This window comes from Copadichromis virginalis, linkage group LG23 (assembly GCF_057382275.1).
Source record: "Copadichromis virginalis isolate Kocher_CV1m ecotype Utaka linkage group LG23, C_Virginalis_male_GT1.1, whole genome shotgun sequence".
NCBI lineage: Eukaryota > Metazoa > Chordata > Actinopteri > Cichliformes > Cichlidae > Copadichromis > Copadichromis virginalis.
In genome coordinates, this window is record NC_140639.1 from 12664026 (window position 1) to 12689880 (window position 25855).

Genomic DNA, 25855 nt, shown 5'->3' on the forward strand with positions numbered 1-25855 from the left:
CGCCATATATGTTATGACCCACCCATTTGTCAAACTGCCAACTGTTGTTCTTTTGTCTTCTTTTTTTTTTTTTATGATGTGTAAAAGTACGAGACATCTTTGTGTATTTGCTACCTGCTCATTCAAGCAAATCTCCCCCCGTAATCTTCTTCTATCTAGTCTAGATCTGTTTCCCCTTTTTCTTTTCTTTTCTTTTCTTTTTTTTTTCTCAGAAGTTGCATAGTGGTTTCATCATCTTGAGCAGTACAAGCCAGCAGGGTATCGCACAAACACTACAGACAGGCTCATTTTTCACAGGTTGACTCCCCAGCTATCCTGCAGGATGTGTCACGACAAACGGCGGATATGTGACAGATTCACGTTGCACCCGTGTCCTTGCATTAGAGAGAAGACACAGTGTAGCTCGTGGTCACGAGTTTTGTGTGTTTAATGTGTGAGTGTGTGCGTGTGTGTACAGAGAACTGTTTTTCTCGGCACTTTATGAGAAAAAGGGTGTCTGCCTGCTAGTGTAAGTCTGAGTGCTGTACAACTCTTGTAGTATTATGCGCAGAGATCCAGATGAAGTGCTCAACAGCCAACCTTTTTCCCAGCAGGCCTCAGTTCTCCACCAGCCAACATCACCACCTCCGCTGTACCCAGCATCGTCACGCCTATCGTCAACGGATTCACCGGCATCCCTCATCAGCCCAACGGACACCCTGCCGTGGAGACCGTTTACACCAACGGCCTGCCGCCCTACTCCACCCAGAGCCCCACTGCTGCCGACACCCTCCAGCAAGCCTTCACTGGTGTACAGCAGTACACAGGTAGGAGACAGAACGGCTTTGTTTACGATTCTGTTATTCTGAGGTTTTGCACTGGCGTGTAAACACTATAAATGAGTAGCAGCTATGAGACAATAACTGCAGGCTATGTGGTGCGTGAATAGCGTGAGGTGGTATGTATTCAGATAGTGTAGGACAGCGCCTCAGAACGAAACGTTACGCTTGTGTGATCGACCTTAAGCATCCTTGACACCGTTCTCTGTGGGATCCCCGATTTTACACTCATCTCTCTCACATTCCCTCCTTCCTTCCTTGTTCTACTGCTTCGCGTCCGCAGCGATCTACCCAGCCACTACGCTGACTCCCATTGGCCAAACGCTGCCCCAACCAGCACAGGTCATCCAGCAGCAGCAGCAGAGAGAAGGTGAGGGTGAGAGAACATTATTGCTTTTACACTTCACATGCCTCATACTTTGTAATGGCTAAACGGGGAGACGAGCACGAGAGACCAGTCTTGCTTTGCTTTTACACTGTACACACTTCATTTTGAGTCTTGTTGTACAGCGAGAGAAGAAAAACACTCTAACATCATTTTCATTGTGTTTAATAGATAAACAGAGCGGACTGTGTGAGACTGTAAACAGGTCTCGTCTCGACATAAAACATGGGGATTGATGTAGAGTAGTATTATAGTAATATATAGTAATAGTGATAAGTAGTAGCATATCTTTTATAATAGCCAGCTGTGACAGTAAGTGTGGATGAAACACACATATAAACAACATCAATGAAAATATGGTTGCAGGCAAATTGGGACAGCTTATTTGAAGATTTTCAGCTTGCAATGTGATGATTTTAATAAACTCCTGTTGCGTTTTTATTAAATAAAATATATAAAATAGCAACACATAATGTATATTTTAATTATGATTTGAGCCTGTGCCAGGTGTATGCAGGAACGGTGAAGATACATCTAAAGGCCACATATGAAGGAATCATGAGAGTGGATGCTCATGCATGAATGCTCATTTCAGCCTGTACTGTCTAATTCTACCAATGTTAATTAATCATTTATTTATTTTTTGTATGATGGGTAGTGCCACATATGTCTGAGACAGCTCTTTGCACATATTCTGTATTTATTTTGGGTAATATGTAGGTCTGAAAAAGACAAACTGACTGCTTTTTCTCTCTTTTTCTATCAAACTTTCGCTGTATCTCTGCAACCAGGTCCAGAGGGTTGTAACCTGTTCATCTACCACCTGCCACAGGAGTTTGGAGACAATGAACTCATGCAAATGTTTCTGCCCTTCGGTACCGTCATCTCCTCTAAGGTCTTCATGGACAGGGCAACCAACCAGAGCAAGTGCTTTGGTGAGTCCTACAGTGCAACATGCACACAGTCCAAGACCAACTTGATATAATATGAAATTATATCAAGTCAATTTGTATTGACCCCGGCTTGAGAGATAAAGACACTTGGTTCTGAATAAATCTAATAATAATAAATCAGTCTTGGTGTATACAGGTTAAATAGTAAAATGTTTGTCTTTTCTTTATTTTCAAACACACAACACAAAATTTTTTATATATATATAATGTATATACCATTGCCTCTGATGACATTTGACAGCTCACAGACCTGGAGGACTGAGCGATCTTACCCCTGACAGACTGACCTAATTTTGCATCTTGATGACTGTTGTGTTTTGGCACCGGCGCTTTTAAAGCAATGCGCAGAGTACATTGCAGCCAAAATAATCGGGATGTAGTCGATCAGACCGCACGTCCTTGTTTCTGCTTGCCGGCTGTGTGACCTGGAAACCTTGAGGTGCTGCATCAGCATCCTCATCACCATTGTGTAACCCCAATATCTGTCAATACCTTCACCGCTGAGGCTGATTCACACATTTCCACACCTCTTGTCCCATTTAGCTCTGGCAGCCTACATGCGCGTCCAACCCCAGGGCTTACAAAAAGGCAGGCAGTGATGGTTGAGGGGAAGGAAGGAAAAGGACAATTATAGATCAGCTTTTGTTTTCACTTCAGGGAACCAAAGAACCTTGGGCGAAATTGATCACCAGTTCCGTCTCCCTTGGGGGACTTAATAATATATAAATTCATGAAAGAGGAGCTATTTGCAGTATTGACTTATGCACTATGCATTTACAACATAATGTTAGGCCTGGGGAAGGAGGGAACACGTGTGTAATTAATCTAGAAAGGAGAAAGAGGGAATAAACTTAGATTGATGGGGTGTAAAAGACAGAGAAACTGAGCTTAGACCTCTAAACGGGTATCTCCTCTCTGTTTCTAGCCTGAACGCATTAAGGTGATGGCGGGTTAGGAGGTCACCTCCTTATCCCGTCTCTATACTTTCTTCAGACTTCCGTTCAGCTCGGCTCTTTGTAGCGCAACTTTTCCCCCGTAATGGGCCAAACCTGAGCCAAGCAGGCCATGTAGACTCCCTCCCATGTGGTGGTGGACGTGGAGAGCCTCCTGCTGTTTTTTTCATGGGTCATCAGCTGTTCCTAATGACACCACAGACACAGCGGAGCGCATCAGTGGAGACACACTCCACTGAAATTTCTGGTCACTGAATTCTCAAGGCTTTATTTTTACACATGATGGAAACAGGATGTTCATAGGTTTGAGGAGGTGGTTTATCGCGGGGAGGTTTTGTGTGTCTGCAGCAGATTTGTCTCCTATGATCATCGTTCTGTGTTTGCTCTTGTTTTGATCAAACTCATTTATTCAGTGATTTTTTTTTTCCTCTTTCACTCATTCACAGGTCAGAAAATTAAAAGAATAGCACTGAGTCAATGAAACTTTGTAGGCGTGTTAACCCTCAGTCATTAAATTTCGAAGGTTCAAAATCCACGCAGCTGTAAAGAAAGTGCCTGCATGCTATAAAATATAACATTTATTTCGAGTTAGGGTCATTGGTTCTCTGCACTGTTTCATCATTTTATTACACCGCACAAAATCAACAAATGCATGCTTCTTATCCAAATCCTGGACATGTCTTCATCTCTGAATGCAGCTTAATATTATATTCCCAAATAAAAACAGTCAACTAGGAGAGAGCGTGAGCGCAGAGCGATGTCGTTTGGCAGTAACAGCCCCAAACTTTTCGTGGCCTATTTTTCATTAAAAAGCCACCTCGTGTCCGGCTGTCACGAGCTCTGAGCAGCTGTTAGGCCGCACCGCAGTCCTTCCTGCATCAATAACACCATCTAGACTTCCGTTAGAGGTACACAGGACGTGATGAGGAAACCAACAGAACACTTACATTTTCATTATGATTGCCTTTTTTTCCACCTGTTTCTTTTTTTAACAGAGTAATTTACAGTAAATATTATTCATAAAAAATTACTAAAATTCTCCCCTAAACGCTTGTTAAGGTGCCTACATTAGGGCTGTGCGATATGACCAAAATCTCATATCCCGATATAGAACATCTATCGTCCGATAACGATATAAATCACAAAAAATTTTATATTTTCTGTAAATTCTGTGAATCTCGGGTAGGTGAAGTGTTTCCAGCTGCGCGTCTTGTACCTGGAGTCGAGTGTTTTAACCGATGCATGAAACTACACATTTTTAGACATAGGTTGTAAGGCCGCCGTTTTTTTCGTGAGTATTTATTACACGGCGTGCTGCGGGGAAAGCCTGTTCTAACGTTTGAGTCTAAGGTTTATTTTTTAGCACCTGACGACTATTTTTTTGCTTCTCATCCATCAATACTCTGCATACTTTTTCATGTGATTCCGTTTATTTTGAAAATTCTCAACAGCATCTTGAGCTTTATTGTGAAAGGTTTATGTGGAAAATAAACAAGCGGACATGCGATGGTTTTACCATCGTTGTTGCTAACGACAACGCATAAAAACAGGCGCTTGTCCGTCTGTAGTGTGGTTATATTAAATATAAGAGAAAGAGAGGACTTTAAGAAATGAATATAGCCACTACAGTGACCATCAAAACGATGAAAAAATATTGCCGTAAACAGTTTATTTTGCGACACCACGAAACAAACGATAGCGTAAAATGAAACATAGACGTTTTTATATCGTCATCCGATATATATCGTTATATCGAACAGCCCTAGCCTACATTATTCTTAGTTAGTGTAAATGAAGTTTTGCTTTTCTTACACAGGTTTTGTGAGCTTCGACAACCCTGCTAGCGCACAGGCAGCTATTCAAGCCATGAATGGCTTTCAGATTGGGATGAAGAGGTTGAAAGTCCAGTTAAAGAGACCGAAGGATGCCAGCCGCCCTTACTGACACAGCCTACCTTCAGTATTCATCGCAGCAGCACAGGTGAGCCCATAAGAGTATTGCTGATTTTCACCACTCTGTCCTTTTACACTCACGATGCAACTAAGGTTCAAATAATGCCACCTGACTGTTCCTGGAAAGTAAATATCGTTAGACTGATAAGTATTGGGTTGCTATATGTTCTGTGAATGCAAAGCTTAAACATTAAAGGTTTCTACAGTTTTAATATTTGAAGAAATGTAGAGGGGTTGATTTGATGTGCAGCACTGTAGGCATATTAATTAAGGAGAAATCTGTCATCACTGTGACTGACGATGATTGATTGGTGTGGCAGCGTGGGTTAGTTCTCTCCAGACCATTAGACTGATATAATAGAACCATACTGAACTACTCAAAGTTTAAAGAAATTGATCTTTAGATTGACAGTTTAATGAGCAGTGAGATTTGAAATGGCCTTTTTCTTCTTTTTCTTTTCTTTTTTCTTTCTTTTTTTTGTTTCTAGGTTTTAGAGGACACGTGAAGATATTATCTTTGGAGGAGTTCAACTTTTTTTTCTCTCTCTCTTTGAAAGCAAAATATGTTTTAAAAAAAAATCAACACATATGGAATTTTTGAAGACATATCAGCATTTACTTATGAAGATGTAGGTTACGGCAGAAGAGGAAGATGTGAAGTGAGGAGGCGCTTCACCGGGGGACGTTAACAGTAACAGATGGCACAGTGCAAGAAAGACGAGAAGAAAAAAAAAAACTGGAAAAAAAGAAGTGATGAAACTGAACAACAGAACTTTTTCTTGTTGAGACTTGAATTGTTAATTAAGCAACAAACTAACAAACGAAAAGCAGCAACAACAAATAGATTTCTATATACATATTATATACACACATATATATATATAAGGAAAGAGGCGCTTGTGGCTTTTACTGTACTGGACAAATGAGGGTTCAAACTTGAAGATCAAAAAAAAACCCAGTGGAAAAAAAGAAACTATTCTATATGTCCACTGACAGACTTTCTTTCTCTTTCCCTCTTTCTCTTATTCTCTCCCCGTCTCTCTCAGTAAGCGCAGAAGTGCAGCCACTGAGGTTTCCATTAGCAACAATAGGACTGCAAATCTTTCACCCCTAAGGGACCAAAGGACCAAACATTTTTATTGTTCTGAACAGTAATATATAGTATTAATGATACTAATACTGCAAACTACTACTAATAATATTACAAGTTAAACTTAAGAAGAAACACTAGCTTCAGGTTGAAAAAAAAAAGAGCAAGGGTTTTTGATTTTTTTTTTTTCCTTTTACATTTATAGTTACTGGGTTTGAAAATATTAAAACAAAACAGAAAAATGTATTAAAAAAAAAAGTAAAGCTATACTATTTTAGTGCCGTAGAATACATGGGTTAGACATTGTTTCGGGCATGTTCAGATATATTCTTTTGCCTTTCGTTACGTCATCCGCATCGCAGCATTTCATCTCGGAAGCATGATCCGTCTGTATTATTGTGTCAGAAGAAGAAGAAAGCAGTCCTTTAGTGCCAAAAGTGACACAGTAACCTTTTCTCAAAGCAGACATCAAAAGAACCAGAGCGTATTTAGCCAAGCATTGCTGTCCTCTGTTCTTGCCAGCGTGTTGCGGTTCCATAATTGATCGTCATTGCGACTCATTCCATGTCATCATTAAAGCCTTGATAGTACAGATAATCTGACCATAAAGCACTGTGGTAAAAGTGCCACCCGGCTGAGCTGGATACGCAGCAGTAAAACAGCACAGCATCTGTAACTGCTTAATAAAATATACAAATGAGCCTGACAGCAGTTGTAAAAATTTCCATCGGCGTGTCACAGTGGTCCCTCCCGGGTCGTGCCCTCTTCCACTGCCAAGCTCCTCCAGCTGCTCTCAGCAGGCGGGAGCAGACTCCCCTCCTATTTCTCCTCCTCCCTCCTGCTTCTCTTTCCTCACCTCCAAGTGCCAGCATATCTCTCTCTTAATAGGGACCATCGGTTCACGGGTGCCCCAAAGCTAACCCGCAGCATAATTAGGGTAATGATAATATTGATTAGATGGGGAGCAGCACCGCAGGGCGAGAGATGCGCAATCAATTACACATTGGCATTTTGAGTGAATTGACTGAGTGACAGAGTTCATTTCTCTCTCAGTAGCTGGATGTTAGTCTTTTTCTCCCGTGTTGTCATCCAGAGTCCCTGAAGGAATCCCAAAACGCAGAACGGCAGCGTGTCCTGTGGGACACTTTGAAGGCACTTGATCGGTGTCATTATGGTAAAGGGTGGAGGCATGGAGATCTGTATATGGTGCTTAGAGGAGATTGTACATGTTCTTCAGTGAAGAGCAACTGTATTTTTTTTCTGAAAGGGTATAATAGCACAGTGCGAGCTTCTACAAAGAGAGAAGAAGCCTTGGCATTACCAGCCTTAGGAGGTCAAATTAAGAGCAAAATGATCCATCAATTAGACAGCAGCGGGCCTGTAAGTGTAGCTGCTACAGCTGCTGCTGTTTCAACAGGATGACAGCTTACCATTAGTGCTGGTCACACATGGCTCCTGTGCAGTGTGGTCACGACACATCAAGCCTGGAAGATACGATTAAATAACCAAACTTGTGTTATCTGTGCTTCTGTTTTTGCAAAGAGACACACATTCAATGCGTCCGAGATGAAATCTGATGCGCTGTTTGTTTTTGGGTTGTTGTTTTTTTCTATTTCACTCTTTGATTCATTCTTTATTTGAATATCAGATTCATTGACTCAGTTTACACTCTGAAGCATCGTACCCCTCAGGACTCTGAGAGATCTCAGCACTCTGATCATCGCTCTAAACTTCAGACACATCAGTGCTTCAGACATGTAATCACAATACTGTCCCATACACTAAAGCGTCTTCAGATAGCACGACCACTGCGTATGCCTCTGCAGTCTGGAATAACAATTTTATCCTCCAGAATGACTCTCCAGATCCTGATGTCTGCATACGTTCATTTAGTGTTACTTTGACCCAGCAATTCTTCCTTTTTTCTTTTATTTGTGTGATTAAAGTTCACTGGATCAGTGTTATAAAAAAGGGGAGGGTGCATCATTTTCAGTAGACTGGGAGTAAATGTTATCCCCGGTTACTATGTGTGTTTTATTCTGTTGCAAGCAGTATTTAGATGCGCTAGGAGGGAGTTTTTTGAAATGCCTTTTCTCGTCATGAATTGCCAAATTATGCAAGTTTAACCACCACATTTCCTCACCTGACTGAAAACTTTGTGCCAGACTTTTTTTTTTTTTTTTTAAATCTACTCTTATAAATACGGTAATTTTCAGGAAATATTTAGTGAAATAAAATATTTGATTTTGTGAAGTAGTATAATATTGTAGGGGGAGGATCAGTTCAGGATGTAGTGATATATAATGTACATTTTCAGTAAAAAGGTTAGATTTTTATATATTTGCCTGAGGGCGTCGTCTTTCCCCTGAGAAGTTACTCTTATTCTCTTCTCACAGCTTTAGGGAGCTGTGATATATGCCCTCCCTTTTCCCCAGGTGATACTGGGCCATGTGAACCCAGTCAAAATATCTTCTCTCATGGGATCTCTACTGGAGATCTCTACTGGAGATGGAGTCATTAAAATGAAAATAGACTTGGCCAGAAGCTCGCATAACGTCTCGTTTTTGGCCAAAAGAGACAAATTTGACTAAATTACAATGAGTGTGCTGTTTTATATGTAGTGCATAGGCCTCTATATACATATCTATAGATTCAGAAAAGAGAAAGGGGCTACAATCCCACCAACAATAATTTGTTTAAAATATGTAAGTTACTAATTATTAGTAATTATCCCTGTAGTTTTAAAATTAGAGTGCATGTGGTCAAGCTAAAGTCAATCTACATTATTTTCACTCTTGCATCCATTTATTTATTTATTTGTCATGTTGCCATTGTGCCCTTTTTGATCTCTGAGCATGCTCAATGGGGACTTGGGGGCGTTAAAGATTATGATTATGGTACTACTCATATTAACAGTATGATTCTTTAACTATGGTTTGAATGCTAAGGATAGTAGCTTATTATAAATATGAAATCTGTAAATTATGGAAAATCAGCACAGGACCTTTCTTTGGGTACGTACAGTTTGGGTAATGAAATGGGTGAGGGGAGGGGGGGAGGGTTTCGCTTTCTAAAGATATTAACTTTCTGGTTTCTCAGCACAAAGCGTACAAAAAGCATAGAAACAGCAGTATGGAGTCTGTGAGTAGACTTTACTGAAATGCAGGGCGCAAAAAGAAGAATCTCAGTATTATTCTTTTAACCCGGAGGAGAAAATGCTGTTTACAGGTAGTAATGTTTTTCTTTTTTTATTGAAGAAAAAAAAACAAAAAAGGAGAGCGCCACCTGTTTTTGTGGCAGCGTCAGTACAGCATGGAATAACTGACAGGGAAAGCAGTATCTTTTTATAAAAAAAATAAAATAAAATTATGAAGAAAAAAAAATATGTGTTCTGTATTAGCCTGAGAAACCAAACATTTTTCCCCTGTTGAAATTTCTTAATACTTGCTGCTTAGATTACTTCATATTAATGACTGATGATTTAATAATTTTATAATTATCGGGTCAAATATGTAATTTGATGTTTATTTATTTTATTTATTATTTATTTTTCTTATTTATTTTGCCAGTTTTATTTATTTGATTTTACGGTTATGGTAAGATAAAGATATGTATCAAAAAAGAAATGCTTATCGAGGCTTTTCTCTCTTTCTCTCCTTTTTTTCCAATTTTACAATAAAAATTCAAACTGGATGTTTCGTTTCTCACACTTGCATTGAAGCGCTGAACCGCGGCGGCGCAAAGAGAGGGGGAGCTGTTGCACAAGCACTCGCTCCCCTCGGCATTTCCAAGAGCTTGAAACTTTTACAGGACGTAGATGTTGCTCACCACCTCAGAGGTCGTCTCTGACGCCGAGTGAGGAAGCTGCGGTAATTGCGTAACGGCCCTATATGGATTCAGGACTGCTGTTTAAAACCATTTTAAACACTTTTCTACAGCTCTCACATCATCGGGAGTCGACTCTGGAGTTCATCATGACTGGAATTCCAGTCGTTTTATTCTCATGTGATAACTATGATCCAACATATAGAGCTGTTTTGGTTATCTTTCACTCCGTTTTTGGAGCGTACTTCTCAGGAAATAGTTGATGGGAACAAAATACCAAAAAAAAAACAAAACAAAACCCTAAATATATAAATCCCAGTGAATAGGTGTCATAGCAACGCTTCACGAGAATAACGGGGACAAATATCATTACAATGCAGACAAGCAGGAAGCAATAAGTTGATATAAGGCAGGCACGCACCATCAGTCAAGTTTAGAAAACCGTGGCACTGCTTTGATGCCAGAAGCTAAATCTAAAGTAACATCTGTTGACATTTGAATTGTCTCCACATACATCTTGTAATGATCATCTTCATACATCGGGAGTCACTGTAACAAAAGAAGCAGAACAGCTGAGACATTAGATTCCTATTTTGAAGAGCGGAGATGGATATGAAAGAAAAAAGGGGGAGGGACAAAAAAGTAGAGCCACTGGCTCATAAAATAAATTGTCCCAATTACAATAAAGTGTGACTCTTGGTCAGTGTGCACGGCAGGCAGTTCATCTTTATTACAATCAGTTAATGAAAATCAATCCCCCTCCTGATAAACTCTTATCTCCACGGCCTTTGCGCACCCCTCGTGCCGGGAGATAATAAATTAGGGTAATATTGCCTTTGATGAGGGAGTGAATTGCAAATTATTGTAACTTTCCAAGATTTATGATGCAGATGCTTAATTTCCGAGCTGGGTTTTTCAGGGTGCCGGGGGGCCATTTGTTAAAAGTTTGGTGACATAGGCTCGTTAATAAAAATACACACTCCGACAGCCAGGTGTTCTCAGCTGTTCTCTACTGTTACAGTAGCGGAGGTGCCGAAGCCGCTCTAACTCCAAGCTTATAGGATTTGCGGGACGTTTCTCTTTGCCGTGCGATTTTTGCCTATAACAAATACATACGAAGAGGGAGATACCCGGGGGATGAAACGTGTTTACCAAAGAAGGCGCTGTCAATCATACGGCACCCCACCACCACCCCCTCCCCCGTCTCTATCACACAAGCCAGAAGTGTATGATTTGATATGTAGGTCAATACCCATTCTGCAGTGAGCCAGCGGGTGAGATATGTCTAGTTGCTCGCTGTCACTCTGATTATTGAGGAGACACAGAAAGATTGAGTTGGTCAGGTATGAGGGAGCCTGCAATATGAGATAGCTGTGTAATCGCTGCAACTAGAAACCACACACACACACACTGGTGCAAACTCCCTGAGAAATGAGTAACTTCTCACTCTTTGTTCTGCAGCGCTGACCCATGTAACAGGGTGCAATATACGAGTATGTTAGGTGCCATTTACGGGGTGCAACAGTCAGACTGTGAGTGCGTCATTAAGCAAACTGCTTCAGCAACAGAAGGTTAAGGTTATGAGTCATCAGGAATTGCGGGAATGATGCAAGGTGATTATTTAAGGAGCAAACAGAATCTCACAAGATCAGATGGGGGAAGTTACAGCAATGGTTGACCAACATCTTTTGCATCATTTAGCATAAATGATGTCTTTTTTTAAATTTACATATGCAGTAAGCTCTGTTTATTCTCTATTATAGTGGTTGTTCTTCTTCTTGATAAAACCAAGTTAGGTAAAAAGACCAGAGTCCCTGTGTACTTAAAAATCAGTATCAAAATAAATATAAGCACTTAGTGCTCTCAACGTTTGATCATCTCATGACACAAAAATCGCTCCTCATCAAGACCACCTCATTTATGGCTAAGGCACATCTTGCATTAAGACAGCCATCAATCTAGCCATTATCAATCAAGGAGAGGACTAACACACCACTATCTATTTATCTTGCCAAGTGCTCTATTAATATCAAATTAATTTCCCCATTAAGAGTATCAATCACTCAAGCAGTTTTTCCTCAACTCATTAGCTTGGTAATTGTCCTTGTTTACAGGGGAAAGTCAAGATAGCATGGCTCAAAGAGGGTGGACAAGCAATCTTTACAGGCTCTGGCAACATGTTACATCCACTGTGCTAATTCCTTGACAGGATTCCTGTGAAGTCTGTGGAGCGTGGAACATTTCACACAGTTTTCATTTACAGTTTTTGAGAAAATGTGTGTTTTTACTGCCAATCAAAAGTGTGTTTCATGTTTTAAATGTTCAAAAGATGTCAAGGAGCTCATCACCTTTAAACAGGCTGCATAAGAGGATGCTCTTGCATTGGGTTATTATTTAAGCTATAGTGCCAATCTGTCCTGCGAGGTCACGAGACTCGTGGCTTTTTAACTTTAAAATTCTAAAGCAAACCGGAAGGAACACGGTGTGATGCCATCATCTCAACCGAGCCGAGATCATACCTTTGGAGGAAAAGATATGTTAGAAAGAAAGTTGTAAGGTAAGCATTCAAAGTCTTTATCTAAAGTAAAAGTACCAAAATAGCAATGTTCTAATCCCCAATGTGTATCTGACACATACATTAATCAGTCATGGCATTAAAACCATCATCTATAGGACCCAAAGACCTTGAGCCCTGCCATCACTGTGGATGTTACTTTTACACATACCACCCACTTGAGCCTTGTTGTCGACCTCATACCTCCCTTCACAGCGACGATCATCCTTGTCAGCAGCGGCTTCACACTCTGCCACAGCACAGAAACAGCTCAGGAATTGCTCAAGGAACATGACAAAGACTCCAAGGTGCTGATCCAGACTCAAACTCCCCAAATCCAAATTTAGACAAGCATCCTTGGGATGCATCAGAGCAAGCTTAATCCTCAAAGGTCAAACCCCACAACCCAAAGAATCCACCACCAACAGCACAGACACCCCCAGAGCTCCCTCATTCATGTCAAATCAGAGCTGTTTAGAGACACTAGGGAGACCTGGACAATATTAGCCATGTGTTTTATGTCATGTATAAGACATTAATAGATTGTTGATATCAATACACTGCATAGGAAACAATTTCCTGTTGCAGGTCTAAATGGTTTTCATTTATAGTTAGGTATTGGGATTTTGATTTGATTCCCATCATAGTTTTCAGGCTTCATCGAAGGGTCATTGGATAAATGGCATGTAGTGTTGTTGATCTTTTAAAAAATAAAATAAAAAGCATAATAATGAAAATATGACATTTTTGGTTAAAGCAATTTTTAAAGAAATTCTTGGAAACTGCATGGGAAGTATCTTGTAAGCTGTTCATTTTTAAAAATTGTTACTTTATATGGATGACAAACAACAGCTTGGGAAATTATTTGGATACGAAACATATTTAAATCTAAAAGTGCAAGTACATTAATATCATGCTGAAGTAGAATACTTCAGAAAATGTTCTTATTTCTACTGCTGGACCACCCAAAAACGACATTTTTCCTGCCAGTACTATTCTCCATCCTCGCCTTCCTTCCCGCTAACACCGAGAAAGAGGTGATGAAGTCTGCCAAGAAAGACCTGAATCACATTCAGCCATCTGCAATGTGATTCGCATGTGAAAGATTAGAAAATCGTGGCAGGTTTCATCTGTCATCTCACACATCATGCAAATGTCACATTGTCTTTATTTAAAGAAATGGGACATGGAGAGATTAAGTATGGTTGCATGTGTGATGAAACATGCTGTCACTCAGTATTATAAAATTACAGTCAGCTTACCTATAATTCAATTCAAGATATAAATTACATCCATGTAGACTGATTATAGAGCATTAATTCTTAATGTCTTCATAAGGAGTGTGCCCGGGCTTTCTTAATTGCATTTTTAATAGAAATAAAAACTGATCGCAGCTCTCTCTCCCTCTAATCGCAGCACTCACTGTTCATATAGAGTACAAATATACGCACCGCGTGGTGTTGTTGACTCTAACCTGGTGTTAACCACAGACTAAATCCTATTTAGAGCCATGCAGCATTCTGGCAGACAAAAGCAAAGCCAGCAGCCAACTCAGCACTCTGAGGTAACATTTACACAGGGGACTGAGAACATACTGTGGATCCCTACAGCTACACAGCCAGCTTGTCAAAACTGTCTTTATACCAGGAGCCGTCAGGACTTATGGACTGAGGACACCACCAGGAGAGGACAAGCACTGCAGGCACACGTTTGTAAAGCAGCACTGCTGTCATGAATTTCCATGTTCGAAGTAACTGTTCGTTCCACCCAGACGGATACGTTTACACATCATCCTGAGTATTTGTGTAATGACAGGAAATGACAATAAATAAATAAATAAATAAATAAATAAGAGCTCCATTATCAAATAAAACTGCTGAGACAGGACTGAAGAGACAAAAAACAAATCTTAGTCTGGAGTGTCCAACACTTTAATAAAGAATATTACAGATACAACAAACACTTATTAGTTTACTTTAATTACAAAGACTCAAAATAACCTACTAAGCACAACAAATGGAAAACATATTGCAGTTAAAACATCTATACACAGGCAAATTTACATAATATAAAACACATATATACACTCTTTTAATATATTATTATATAAAGATTTGTTTTAAACCTTTAAAAACAGGAAGCCAAACAGCTTGAAGAGGGAGCGCTTCACAGGAAAAGAACAGAACTGGTGAAAAATCACACCAACGAATCAGGTTTTAAGAGATAGGTAGTTTTTACAAACAGTTGTTGGATTCTGTGTATTTAGAACACCAATTTTTAAAACAACAGATGAAATAGAAAGATATTAAATACACAATATTTGCAGTTAAACTGTTAGGTGCTACGGATACTGGACCACTGAGGATCTAGAAACCATGTGGTGGAGCATTTAGAGGTTGTGCACTTCCTTACTGAATGTGAATGAAATATTTACAAAAACCTTTACGAACAACTGTGAGCTTAACTTTTCTTTTTAAACTGAATGTAGACGAACTGCTCATGTGATAAAAACGTGTACTAGACCCCAAATTGTGTGACATTTATGCATTCATGTTCGCATTCAAATGATGTGTCCACAGAAGGGGAAAAGGGGGAAGAAATGCAATCTTTTCTGAGTGCGAAATCCTTCAAATGACAACAGAAAGTTCACAAAATCCACAAATTCCTCAAGCTTGTAATGCTTCCATGATCCATCTACGTCCATGTCATTCATATTCATTTATGTGTTTTTTTTTTTTACAAAAGCAGCAGAATGAGGAGTGAGAGCAATGAGCTGCTGGTTGCAGTAGCAGCGATAGTCTGAGACACTCCTCGGTTGTGAAGGCGAGTGGGCCTCGGTGAGTTCTGCTTCAGTTTACTGGGTGGCAGTGCCTTCAAATCCTCCAGAGCACCATATGCAGCCATGGAGAACTCGGGGTCTCCGGTGGTGAGCAAGTCAAAGACACAAGACTGAAAGTACACATCCTCCACCTGCAGAGTCTCTCTACACTTGGCAGTGGCTCGCTCCACTGTGTAGATCTGGTGAGGAGGCCGCAGAGGGCCCAGCTCTGTGTTGGTGCCTTGAAGGTGTGGCTGCTGGCTCTGATGGCCCAGGGTGTGCTCTTTGATGAGCTCGTTGCGTGGGCAGCCGTGCAAGCACAACTGTAGACCGCCGCCGTCTTCTGAAAAGTCCAGGGTGTCTTCTGGCATGCGGATGGCAAAGGTCAGGTAGCTACCCACGCGCCGGATGATGATGGAGGTGCCAATGTAACGGGCCTGTATCCTCACCTGCCGACCGACTCCGGAGCCACCTCGCTCTGCGATGGTCAGGCTGCCACTTTCACCGCCACTGCGAGTCCCATCCTGAAAAGCCAGGGGTAGGTCTTCAGTGGTGGCCTGGTAGACCTTCTGATCTGTACAGCCATGGTAAGACTTGAAGATCACTGTGATCTGAAATAAGGACAAAAAACATTCAATTAGTGTGGAGTGACTGATTGAAACTTTACTCTTTTCTCCATCAACTATCTACTGCTGGTTCTCCAAGTCACATCACTCCTCTAACTGATCATAACAGATGCCCAATAAGTAGTACCACTTAGGGCCACAAGGTGGCAGCAGAAAACCAAATATTTCCATGCATAGGGTGTTAGTGGTTCACACTCAGCTTGCTAAAGAATGATTTGTCTCTGTTGTACTCTTTAGCCAATTAATTCATGTTGATTACAAAATCTGTTTCATATAAGAAAACAGGCAACATAATGGGGCTAATCGAGGTCAAAGTGTCACTATCATCACCCATCTATTTCCACGTAAAAGCAAACAACTGATGCTGAACTAGTACAACTCAACTAGTTGTCCATGGATGTTGTATCTAAAGGTTGCATTAGATAACTGTCCAAAACCTCCACTTCTTCTCTCCTCCATCGTCCAGCTGAGCATCAGAAAGGGGCCTAACCCCCGTTTCATGAAAAGATCCTGACAAAGCACTGGTTGTGGGTACGTTTACACTTAAAGGTTGTATTTTATTTGATGAATGAGTTCCTGTCTTGGGTCTGGCAGCTGAAAACAACTCAGAAAACATGATGGGGGCATGTGGGTGCTGGCAAAGATGCACCAGTACTACAGTCTTACATCAGGCTGCACAGCCAAGACGCACTACGAGTTTTACGAGCAATCCTATTACACAACATCGTGTAGTTTGTTGGTTTATGTTTAGCTTGGAGAATTAAAATTAGCTTAGTACAGTTAGAGTAATGCCTGATCAATGAAAGACATTTTTTTAAACTATCTGGGCAAAAGACAAAGAAGAAAAAACATTAATATTAAAAACTCAGCTTCATGAGCTAAATATTAAGTAGTAAACAGAGAGAAAACGTGCACACATACACAAACCACAATCAGGCCAGGGAGACCATCCTATTTAATTAACAGAATTTTAAAAAAAAACAAAAACCTTTTTGCTCTTGGCCAATTATTCCTTTATTTTTCCAAATGATTCCATATTTACACAAAAAGCAGCGAGTTAATTATTTGACCAGAGGGGTGAAAAAACATTCCAGATCGTGGCAGCGGAGGAAAATGTTTGAGTGAGCGTTAATCACTACCATATGACCACCCATGTGTTAAAGGTAGAGCGCTCATGCATGTCTGTGATTCAACACCGCTGAAGGACTCCCCTCCTCTCTTCTCCCCTCATAGATCTGAAGGAGCTCCAAGACACGAGGAATGCTGGAGACTCGAGAGGCACCATGGAATGACGATTAACTTCACATGTTTGATACTTTATGGCAATACTTGAGCTCACGCCCAAAAAAAAAAAAACAAAAAAAAAAAAACTTCCTAATGTGTAGGGCATTCGTTTAAAACTTAGTATTGCATCAGTGTTCGTCTCCAACATGGACATAGGTGACCGGAGGAAGTTTCTGACATTTTACACAGATTAAACATGACCAGTTGGAGTGTCTACGTGAGCTTCACCTCCCCCAGGGGTTTGTGAGATTGACATTTTTGGGGATATTTTAGTAAAATTTTGCTCTACTCTTTAATTTTCTTTAATTAAATTGTGAGCAGTTTCACATATTTTGGTGTTAGAATAAACACACACGAAAGAGCAACTTAAACAAGTTAAGACATGAAAAAATGGACATTTCTTAGATTTAAGCTGTGCAGACACAGCTGGACACAGCTGTTCTGAAGTTATCCTTACCTTACTAGTTGCTGTGGCGCTGGAGCCTAGGACAACAGGCACATTGGTCACCTGTACAGACAGGAAGCGGTTATCGATCAGAGGCCAAGCCCCCTCGACCTTGCAGGTCTGAAACTCATCTCTGAAAGTCCGTAGGTGCGGGTCTCCAAATAATCCACAGTGGGCGTATTTCTTCTGCTGACCGGCTGAGCCCGACACGAGGACCCGATTCTCGTAGTTGCAGAGCTCTAAAAGAGCTGGCCGAGACGTGCTGGGGACCTTGTCGGAAGAGGTCGGCCCATCGCTGGAACAGTTATGCTGAGAGAATAGCTCCTTAATGCGAAAGACGGCCGAGTGGTAGACCAGGTCGCCCCTACAGCTGCGTGCCTGCCGGCGGGTGCACATGGCATAGGCCCGCAGGGCGATGCAGTAGTCCACATCTAAAGCCACGTCCTCCTGCAGACCACTGGACGGTGAGGTAGATGCCACATATTCTGCATTACAGCGCTGGATTCTACACTGCTGGCAGTGTGCTAAAAGAAACAAACAAACAAAAAAAACCATGATGATCACAAAACTGTACTACAATCGAGCCGGTTGCAAGGGGAATTTCTCTTTTTGAGTAAGAACACTTCATCCCCACTCTGAAAAAAATAAATAATTCCTGAAAAGTAAACTAATGTGCACCAGAAAAAAAAAAATCTCCCAAAATGCCCTACCATCCATCTGACATTTACAGACATATTACCTCAGTGCATGAGGCAGCAGACACAGCTTTTCCACTATCAAGTTTAGCTCAATCAGGAGAGCCATTAAAACGCAAATGCGTGAGCTCACGAGGCCTTAATCCCACACTGTGCTCCAAAGTCAGTCAAAACTTATTTCCCCCAACTAGCTCTCACAGAAATAGCATGTAGCCTCACTGCAGGAGGCAACCAACCTGCGTTAGTTTGGCGGAGGGTGTTGAATGTGGTTTTGGCTGTTGCTGGAGGTAAGTGAAGTCCAGCCACAATGCATGGCACAGTGAGGCTCAACGTATGGGAAGAGCAGTATAGGCTGTGTAGCAGAGTTTTTGGTGGTCCGTTTCAAGGTTCCCAGTTAAGTAATGATCCACCAGTGGGTTATTTAATATCAAGGAAAACAAAGACCTACAACTACTTCTGGGAGAGAAGTAAAAAATGTGGCTATTCGTCAATTTCCTTTCAGGGTGTTCACATTACTTTTGGGTATCGTGACTCATACGCTGACCGGGATAGTAATTCCTGCTGCAAGGTAGAAACATTTCCATCTCAGATCAGGATCAGCCAGAATCTCAACACATACTTTTACAGCAAGAGTGAGATCAACTGCAATAAACTGCTCTCTGTTTGCAACAGAATAATCTTGTATTTACTCCAAAGCTGCACCTAATCGCCAAAACAGCCTGGACAAAGACAAGATAAGCACAGAGATTTCACATCGGTAAACACTATGTTTTTGAGGGGTTTTTTTCCACCCTTTCTTCCCTTATGCAGAAGTCTGGTGCACCGGATGATTAATGCCTCTCACAGCCAATGCGCTTCAATACCAGCGCTGATCCGAGATGGAGTGCGAGAGGTCAAGTCAGACGCATCCCTCCTCTGAATTCCAACAGGCCTTCCCCCGCCTTGCTAAGAGGTCACCCGAGTCTGCCGTGATTGACACTTTTTGACAATCACCTGCCATCAACAGCCATACAGCCCCCCAAAGGCTCTTTATGTTTGAGCACTTAGTTAAGCTACCAACAAGTTTGGGGACCATGTGGGAAGCACTAAAGCGTGAGAAAAGCAAAGCGACCACACAAAGAGTGCTTCTATTAGTAAATCACGCATTAGTGTATCTGACGTGACGAGTTTCTGTCCGAGCCCAACTCAGTGAACTTTTTTATAGCATAATAATGCCATAAATGCAAAAACAGACAGATATGGTGGCTCATATAGGTTACAATAATAACCTCTTAAGCTTCGTGATGGGTTTAGTGGACTCATCATGACTCTTGAACAAAGATGAACCTGAGGTTTTATTTTGAAAGTCACTAAGGCTGCTGTTTATTTTTGGCATCATGATTGAACACTTCCTTTGAAATGATAAGCGTATATATCAGTAATGTGCATTTCTGTTAAACAAACAAACAAACACACACAACAAACAAACAATATCTTAATTTTATCACAGTGCTTACAAGCATGCGCACTAGTTACTTTCTCATATAAACACAACAAATAATACCACCGACAGAGTTTAAAACAAATCTCCATACCAAGACAAATCGCCTGTGTGAGAAACAAAACTTAAACTTTACGATCCAAATGAAGAATGCCTCTGAGCCGAGCTGGTCTTTGATCCCGGGTTGGGAGATAGCAGCCACCAACACGTTCAGAGGCCAAAAAGTTGGACCCCCATGCATGGTAGCTAAATGAGGCATGAATAGGTGAATTAACATGCTCTCCTTAGTTTTTCCAACAACTCAAACAACTGAGACGTGAAAGGAAAGACAGGGCGCTGTCTACAGTACGAAATGTGTCCGTCTGCGGTGTTTCTGCCTACAGAAGAAAAAGGGGAAAAAGCTCCGCGGTTTTGTTCTCGGGCTGATTGTGGGTGCTGGACGCCAGCTGCTAGCGAGCTATGCTAACGGGAAGCTAAGTCGTAACTTTACATAAGTTGGTAAAAAGATAAGTGAAGTAATGCGGGCGTGCCAAAACGTGCTGGCCACTGAGCGGTTAGGAGCAGATTGTTTGGTGTCCCTGTGTGGAAAGGGAAAAGCGGAATGTTTGACCCTAAAATGAGTCCAGAAAGCGAGTTAACTCGTGCTGATCTGCTAGCAGCGCTGCAGCCTGGAGGCTGGGATCCTGCAGCAGCAGGACAGGACCTACTTTGTCCCCGCAGCCGACGACCACCGCAAAACAACGGCCGCTTTCCTCGCTCTGTTCAACCCCACATTAATTACCCCTTACCGCACAATGCATGCAAGTACAGCATAAAGTTGACAAGAGTCACATCTGAGCCACACAACAGCAGGAAAACTTTTCCCTATCCACCTCCATTACCGGGACACAGCCTTGTATGCAGGGCATTAGGAGGAGTGGGGGAGCACGGATTGGAAAAGCAACACTTACCTGGTCGAAACAGCAGCGAAAGTAAAACCATCGTCAACGTTACACAGTCCCAAAGCTGCCGCTTAGCCGTGGTTTGAGGTCCGCTTCTCCCCATACCAATCCATTCAGTTAGAATGGAGTTCCTCGACTGCTTCTCATCGACGCTGCGGCTGCGAGAAATCAGACAAAAATTCGTCTTCCTTCCAAAGCGCTGTCATTCAAAGGGGCCCCTGTCTTCAGGGCGGCTCTACGAGGGAGGGGTCTAAAGTGTAGACGGGGCCCAGAGGTGATTGCTGGCCAATGAAAGACTAATTATTCACTAACCACTTGATATTTACATGTAGTGGCAATTACTCGGGTGGGGGGGGTGAGGACAGTGGAAAAGGGCCTTCAGCGACAGTCGTGGCGGTGTGAAGCTGTAATTGCCCCGATTATAACCGAAGAATCACAGCATGCCTTGTTTATAGTAGTTAAACTGTGTGCGGATGCATAAGATGAGAATTTGGAGCATTTAGTGTATCCAGAAGTGGAAAGTAATGCAGTTTTCTCATGCAGAATTACGATATAAACTTGTGCAACAAACTTTTTTTTGCACCAACGGGGAAATGTTCTTTTTACCCCCCGTCCCCCACCCGAGGGGCAAATGTTTTTGTGTTTTCAGCATGGAGCAGGATGCTGTCACCTGCTGTTTTCCCCCACTACAGATTTGGTGGCTATTGATTGACAGCATTTGATACAGGTCTCAGATTATCAAGTGAATATTTTAAAAGCAGAACATGGCATTAGCTGGTACTGAGTGAAAAATCCTTTATCACTGACAATGGCTTGCAGTTTACCGTTAACATGTAAATTATTATAGGCATACTTGACACAAATACTGACACTGTTCTCCAAAATTCAGAAAAAATGCTCTACAAATTCATTTTCTCTCAGCAAAATCTCAGCGTGCTATTATTTTTTCCATTACATTTTCAGTTAGCAACTTGTGTGTTACTCTTTTCCCTCTGTGGCCAACTTTCCATCTCTCTCACTCCTTTAATGACACTCTGTCTTTCATTTGCACAGCTGCTGTGAGGCCGGACCATCTGCAAGGCACGCAGACTCACCAGATTCAGCCTTTCGCCTGTGACACACTCTGCGGTTTTTGTGCCATGCAAATAAAGAATGTTAATGCGCCGACCCATTACTGAATAAAATGTTGATATTTAGAAAATGGAGACTGGTGTAGTTTCAGTTTGATTAAAAGTTGAGGCTTTGTTTTAGCACAACTGGAATGTTTTTGGTTGTAGATGTGGGTCTCCTGCGCACCTCCCTCCAGACTTTATGCGAGAGAAGTGAACCCACACGCTTACTGGATCACTGGCTTTTCTGTACACATGCAGGCTCCTCCAGCAACACAACTGTGTGATTCAGGTGGCCTGTCATTCCAGCAAAAGGTCTTGAAGGCCTATATATAGAGATTATATATATATATATATATATATATATATATATATATATATATATATATATATATATATATATAGGCCATTATATATATGTGTGTATGGGTTTGTGTAGTTTTTGTAATGGAGGGGGGCAGACAGCTCCACCGAAGTGGAACGTTTGGATTGTTCTGAGCTGCCAGAGGGGCCTCTGTCACACTGGATCCACTGTGCCAAGTTTATCCCCCCAGAGGGATCTACCTTACTCTGTTTGTGCAGCTAATTTTGGAGGTTTGTTTAGTTGATCTACTTTATGGCTGTGCTTTAGGTCATATTTTAAATTCCCTTAAACAGGTTGCGCTTCATTTTCCCCGTGACAGCCTGGACAGAGAGCACTGCTTCAGTATGACAGAGAGATCTGCTGATCAGGTTTGTCTCACCTCTTATAAAATTTGCCTTCAGAGGAGTGTGATGACATTTCCTGGGAAAAGAAAACACATTTTTTTACTTCCTTTTATAAGCACTGAAGATGAAAAACCCCCATACATACATCTGCATGTCTCTAAAAACCACAAAATCTATTATACTTGATTTTATATATTATTATAATTATATAATAATTATACTTAAAAAGCTCCTGTCTACTAAATGAGCTGAGGTTCCACACTGTGGGGTTGATGGCCACTGAAGCAAACAGTTAATTGATCCAGGTGGATGGTAAGGATGAATTCAGCACATGAAAGAAACTCAGAGACCGCCTGTCAGCCTTGATGGGTGGAGAAAGACCTCTTTATTCGTTTCTTTCCTTATTGGCGTATTGCATTGCATGACCCAGCATTTATGTATACAATACCAACTCTCTCTAAAACAAACTGGAGAGAGCGGGCACATGACAAAGGTGTCTATCATATAAAAAGATCAAGGCTAGGGTTTTTCTTTTGCTCACAGCAGGTCACTTAAAATAGTGGCACAATAGAAAAAGTCCAGAAAAGAAACTTTTATCCCCTGAGAAAGAATACAATAAAGATTTGACATTTCAACAATCTAAAAGAAGTGCTAAAGACCCCGGGTTTTGTGACAGAATGTGGAAAGTGAGGCAAAAGAGAGTGAGAAAGAAAGAATGGGAGAGTAGGGGGAAGGGGGAGAAAAAGAGGGAGTGAAGGATTGGGTTTCCTCTGACAGTGTGTCTGGGCAGCTCCACATGTTCCTCATTAAGGTCCTCACACTGTGGGACCAGCTCCACACCAGGATGCTTGTTTTTGTTATTAGGCAAACGTGCTGTGGTCTGGTGGAAGCCCCAAAACGCTGCCAGTTCAGAACCATCTCCTGAGCTCGCTGTCCTCCAACCAGAGAAGAAAACGGCTGCAGTGATGTCACATATCTACCGCTCAGCAGTGTAAACATAAAGTGCAACAGGGTACATAAAAATGTAGCTTCAAACATGCACGCATCCTGCACTTTAACCTGTAAAGCCACTTAATTTCACAAGTCTGAACCATCTGTTCACTTTACTCATTGAAAGACACCGCAAACCTTAAACACTTTAGTTTTCCCGGAAATGGGATGTTTACAAAATAATAAAAAAGTACAGTTGCAGGAAATTGGTATTGTTTCATGCTTCTGATTTTTGTTTAATTTCATGCCTGTCTAGATTTGTCAACCGAGACATGTATCATGTTTCTTCTGGAGGCTGATAGCATCAGAGATTGAAATCAAAAGCAGCAGCAGCCCTCTGTAGCCTCCGCTAGCACCACGCGGCTGCAATTTAAGAGACACACTTATTGAATTTTAAACAGGAACCAAAGCAAATTGACTTTTTTTTTCTGAGGGCCCCCCATCTGAAATGAAGGGGCCTATGGCACAGCTGAGACAGATAGCGAGAGAGATGCAGAAAGCGTGTGTGTCTGGTTCAGGCCTCTCCCTGTGAGAGGGGATCTGTTATCTCTGCGAAGATAAGGGAAACTGTGGTGTGAGTGTATATGTGGCAGTGCTGATAGCATCTCCACTCAAGGATCCCACTTACGGCACCCTGATTGATTGATAGCTGACAGCACACACAAAGGGGGCTTTTGGAGTGTTTTTGTAGGAACCCCTCAGTAGGTATCCATGCGAGCACAAGTTTACTGTGTTTCTTTGAATCGCCCTGTCTCTGAGTAAACAGGAATTATCACACATTCATGTCATCTGTGCACAGAATGTACTAGTCAGGATGCTGCACAGCTTCAACTTGCGAGTTTGAAAGAGAAAAAGAAGAAAGTTATTCAGTTAAGCTGAATGTGAAGCAGTTTCTGTAGTTAGACTTGTTCTGTCTAACTATTCTATTTTTTCTCTTCTCCACACAGAACCAAGCTCCTCTGTTTTCCTCACTCCTGTTTTCTAGGACAAATGTTGACACAGCATCAAGCCCCATGCTCAAGAATGGACAGTCAACTGACAGGTAACCCTAGCTCTGGGGTCACAGGGTCATCCCAGCCTGATGAGGGATGATGGGTAAAATAAATGGAGTGCAGCACACAAAGGGACCTCTGATGTCAGCCTAAAGGGAGAGTTCAGGGCAGTTTCCTCTCTGACCTCAACCTTACTTATTTGTGTGGGTTTGCTTCTGCCTAAATTTACATTTTCCAATATTTTTCAGTCTTTTTGTTCCTTTCCAGTGTTTTTTTTTTTAAAGCAGCAAAATCTTTTGCCTTTTCCAGTGCATACATTTGTCTGAACATGTCTCATCTGTCTTTTATCTTGAACACCGCCCCATTTCTAGTTACCTGCATCATGATACACGATGATGCTTTGTGCTGAGTTATGACGACTTCCTTTGCTCTCAGAGGCCTATTCACAGTCCAGCTTAATGCGCAGTAGTTCACTCAATTTCAGATGCTAAATGTAACATTTTTGTTTAAACCAGTCAAGTTTGCACCAGAATGATTTTTTTTAAATTAATCAATGCATTTTTTATGCCTAAAACGAGGGGGGAAAAAATCAAACCTTTTCTTTTTTATCACACTTTCTCTAATCTTAAGTTCCATAAATAAGTAGATGGTTCGTGAATGTGATTTAATTCAGTTATACCTATTTTAATGTAATAATGTTTTACAAGATTTTATGTTTTACATATTTTTAGTTTTGTTTTTTTCACTCTCTGCATCTAAAGCTTAATCTGCATTTGCAGTAAACCCCTACGTTTAACTGCAGCTGTTGGCATTAGTTGTGCTCTCGCCCTCCCAGATAACTGCCTTAAACCAGGAATAGATGGACAAGAACCATTTAGAGCATACATTTAGCATTTCTGATCTATGGTCTTTTATCCCAGAAGGCATTTACAGATTTTTTTCTTCCTGTTTGAGCTGGTTTAAGGCGGAAAAATTTGGATGAACATGCAACGAGTTGGATTGACTCATTGCTCACACTGTACTTTGAACACTGCTTTGTTAGGTGGGGAAAAGTGTGAGTGGAGTGGAAGGAAACTGATACAGCTGTTTTTCTCGCCCTGCTTTTCAGCAGATGTTTCTCACATTCACATTTAGTCTGTAGTTCAGCCAATCCTTATATGGCTATATGGCATCATGTACATGGAAGACACAACCTAAACCCACCTACTGTGTTTATAAGGTCCTATCGACGCTCCGG

General features: G+C 41.4%; 2 protein-coding genes across 9 annotated transcripts in view; one reads left to right on the top strand and one right to left on the bottom strand.

Annotated features, from left to right (window-relative positions):
- The window catches only part of celf5a (cugbp, Elav-like family member 5a), a 193211-nt gene extending 183367 nt beyond the window's left edge, over positions 1-9844 (top strand). For 4 of the 8 annotated variants that reach the window (XM_085449579.1, XM_085449584.1, XM_085449583.1 and 1 more), the window contains exons 8-12: positions 591-806; positions 1102-1194; positions 1995-2138; positions 4926-5089; positions 5550-9844. In XM_085449579.1, coding sequence (XP_085305705.1) covers positions 591-806; positions 1102-1194; positions 1995-2138; positions 4926-5053 — 581 coding nt within the window. In that variant the 3' untranslated portion in view covers positions 5054-5089; positions 5550-9844. The remainder of the gene's footprint in view (positions 1-590; positions 807-1101; positions 1195-1994; positions 2139-4925; positions 5090-5549) is intronic. The other 4 variants (XM_085449580.1, XM_085449585.1, XM_085449582.1 and 1 more) reach the window with 3 other exon arrangements.
- Positions 9845-14443: 4599 nt separating this feature from the next.
- rgmd (RGM domain family, member D) lies at positions 14444-21067 on the bottom strand. Its single transcript, XM_085448967.1, has 3 exons — positions 20829-21067; positions 17716-18227; positions 14444-15959 (listed from the first exon to the last, which is right to left on the bottom strand). Exons 1-3 carry the CDS (start codon positions 20920-20922, stop codon positions 15267-15269), a joined length of 1299 nt encoding a protein of 432 aa, XP_085305093.1. The 5' UTR covers positions 20923-21067; the 3' UTR covers positions 14444-15266.
- Positions 21068-25855: the final 4788 nt, after the last annotated feature.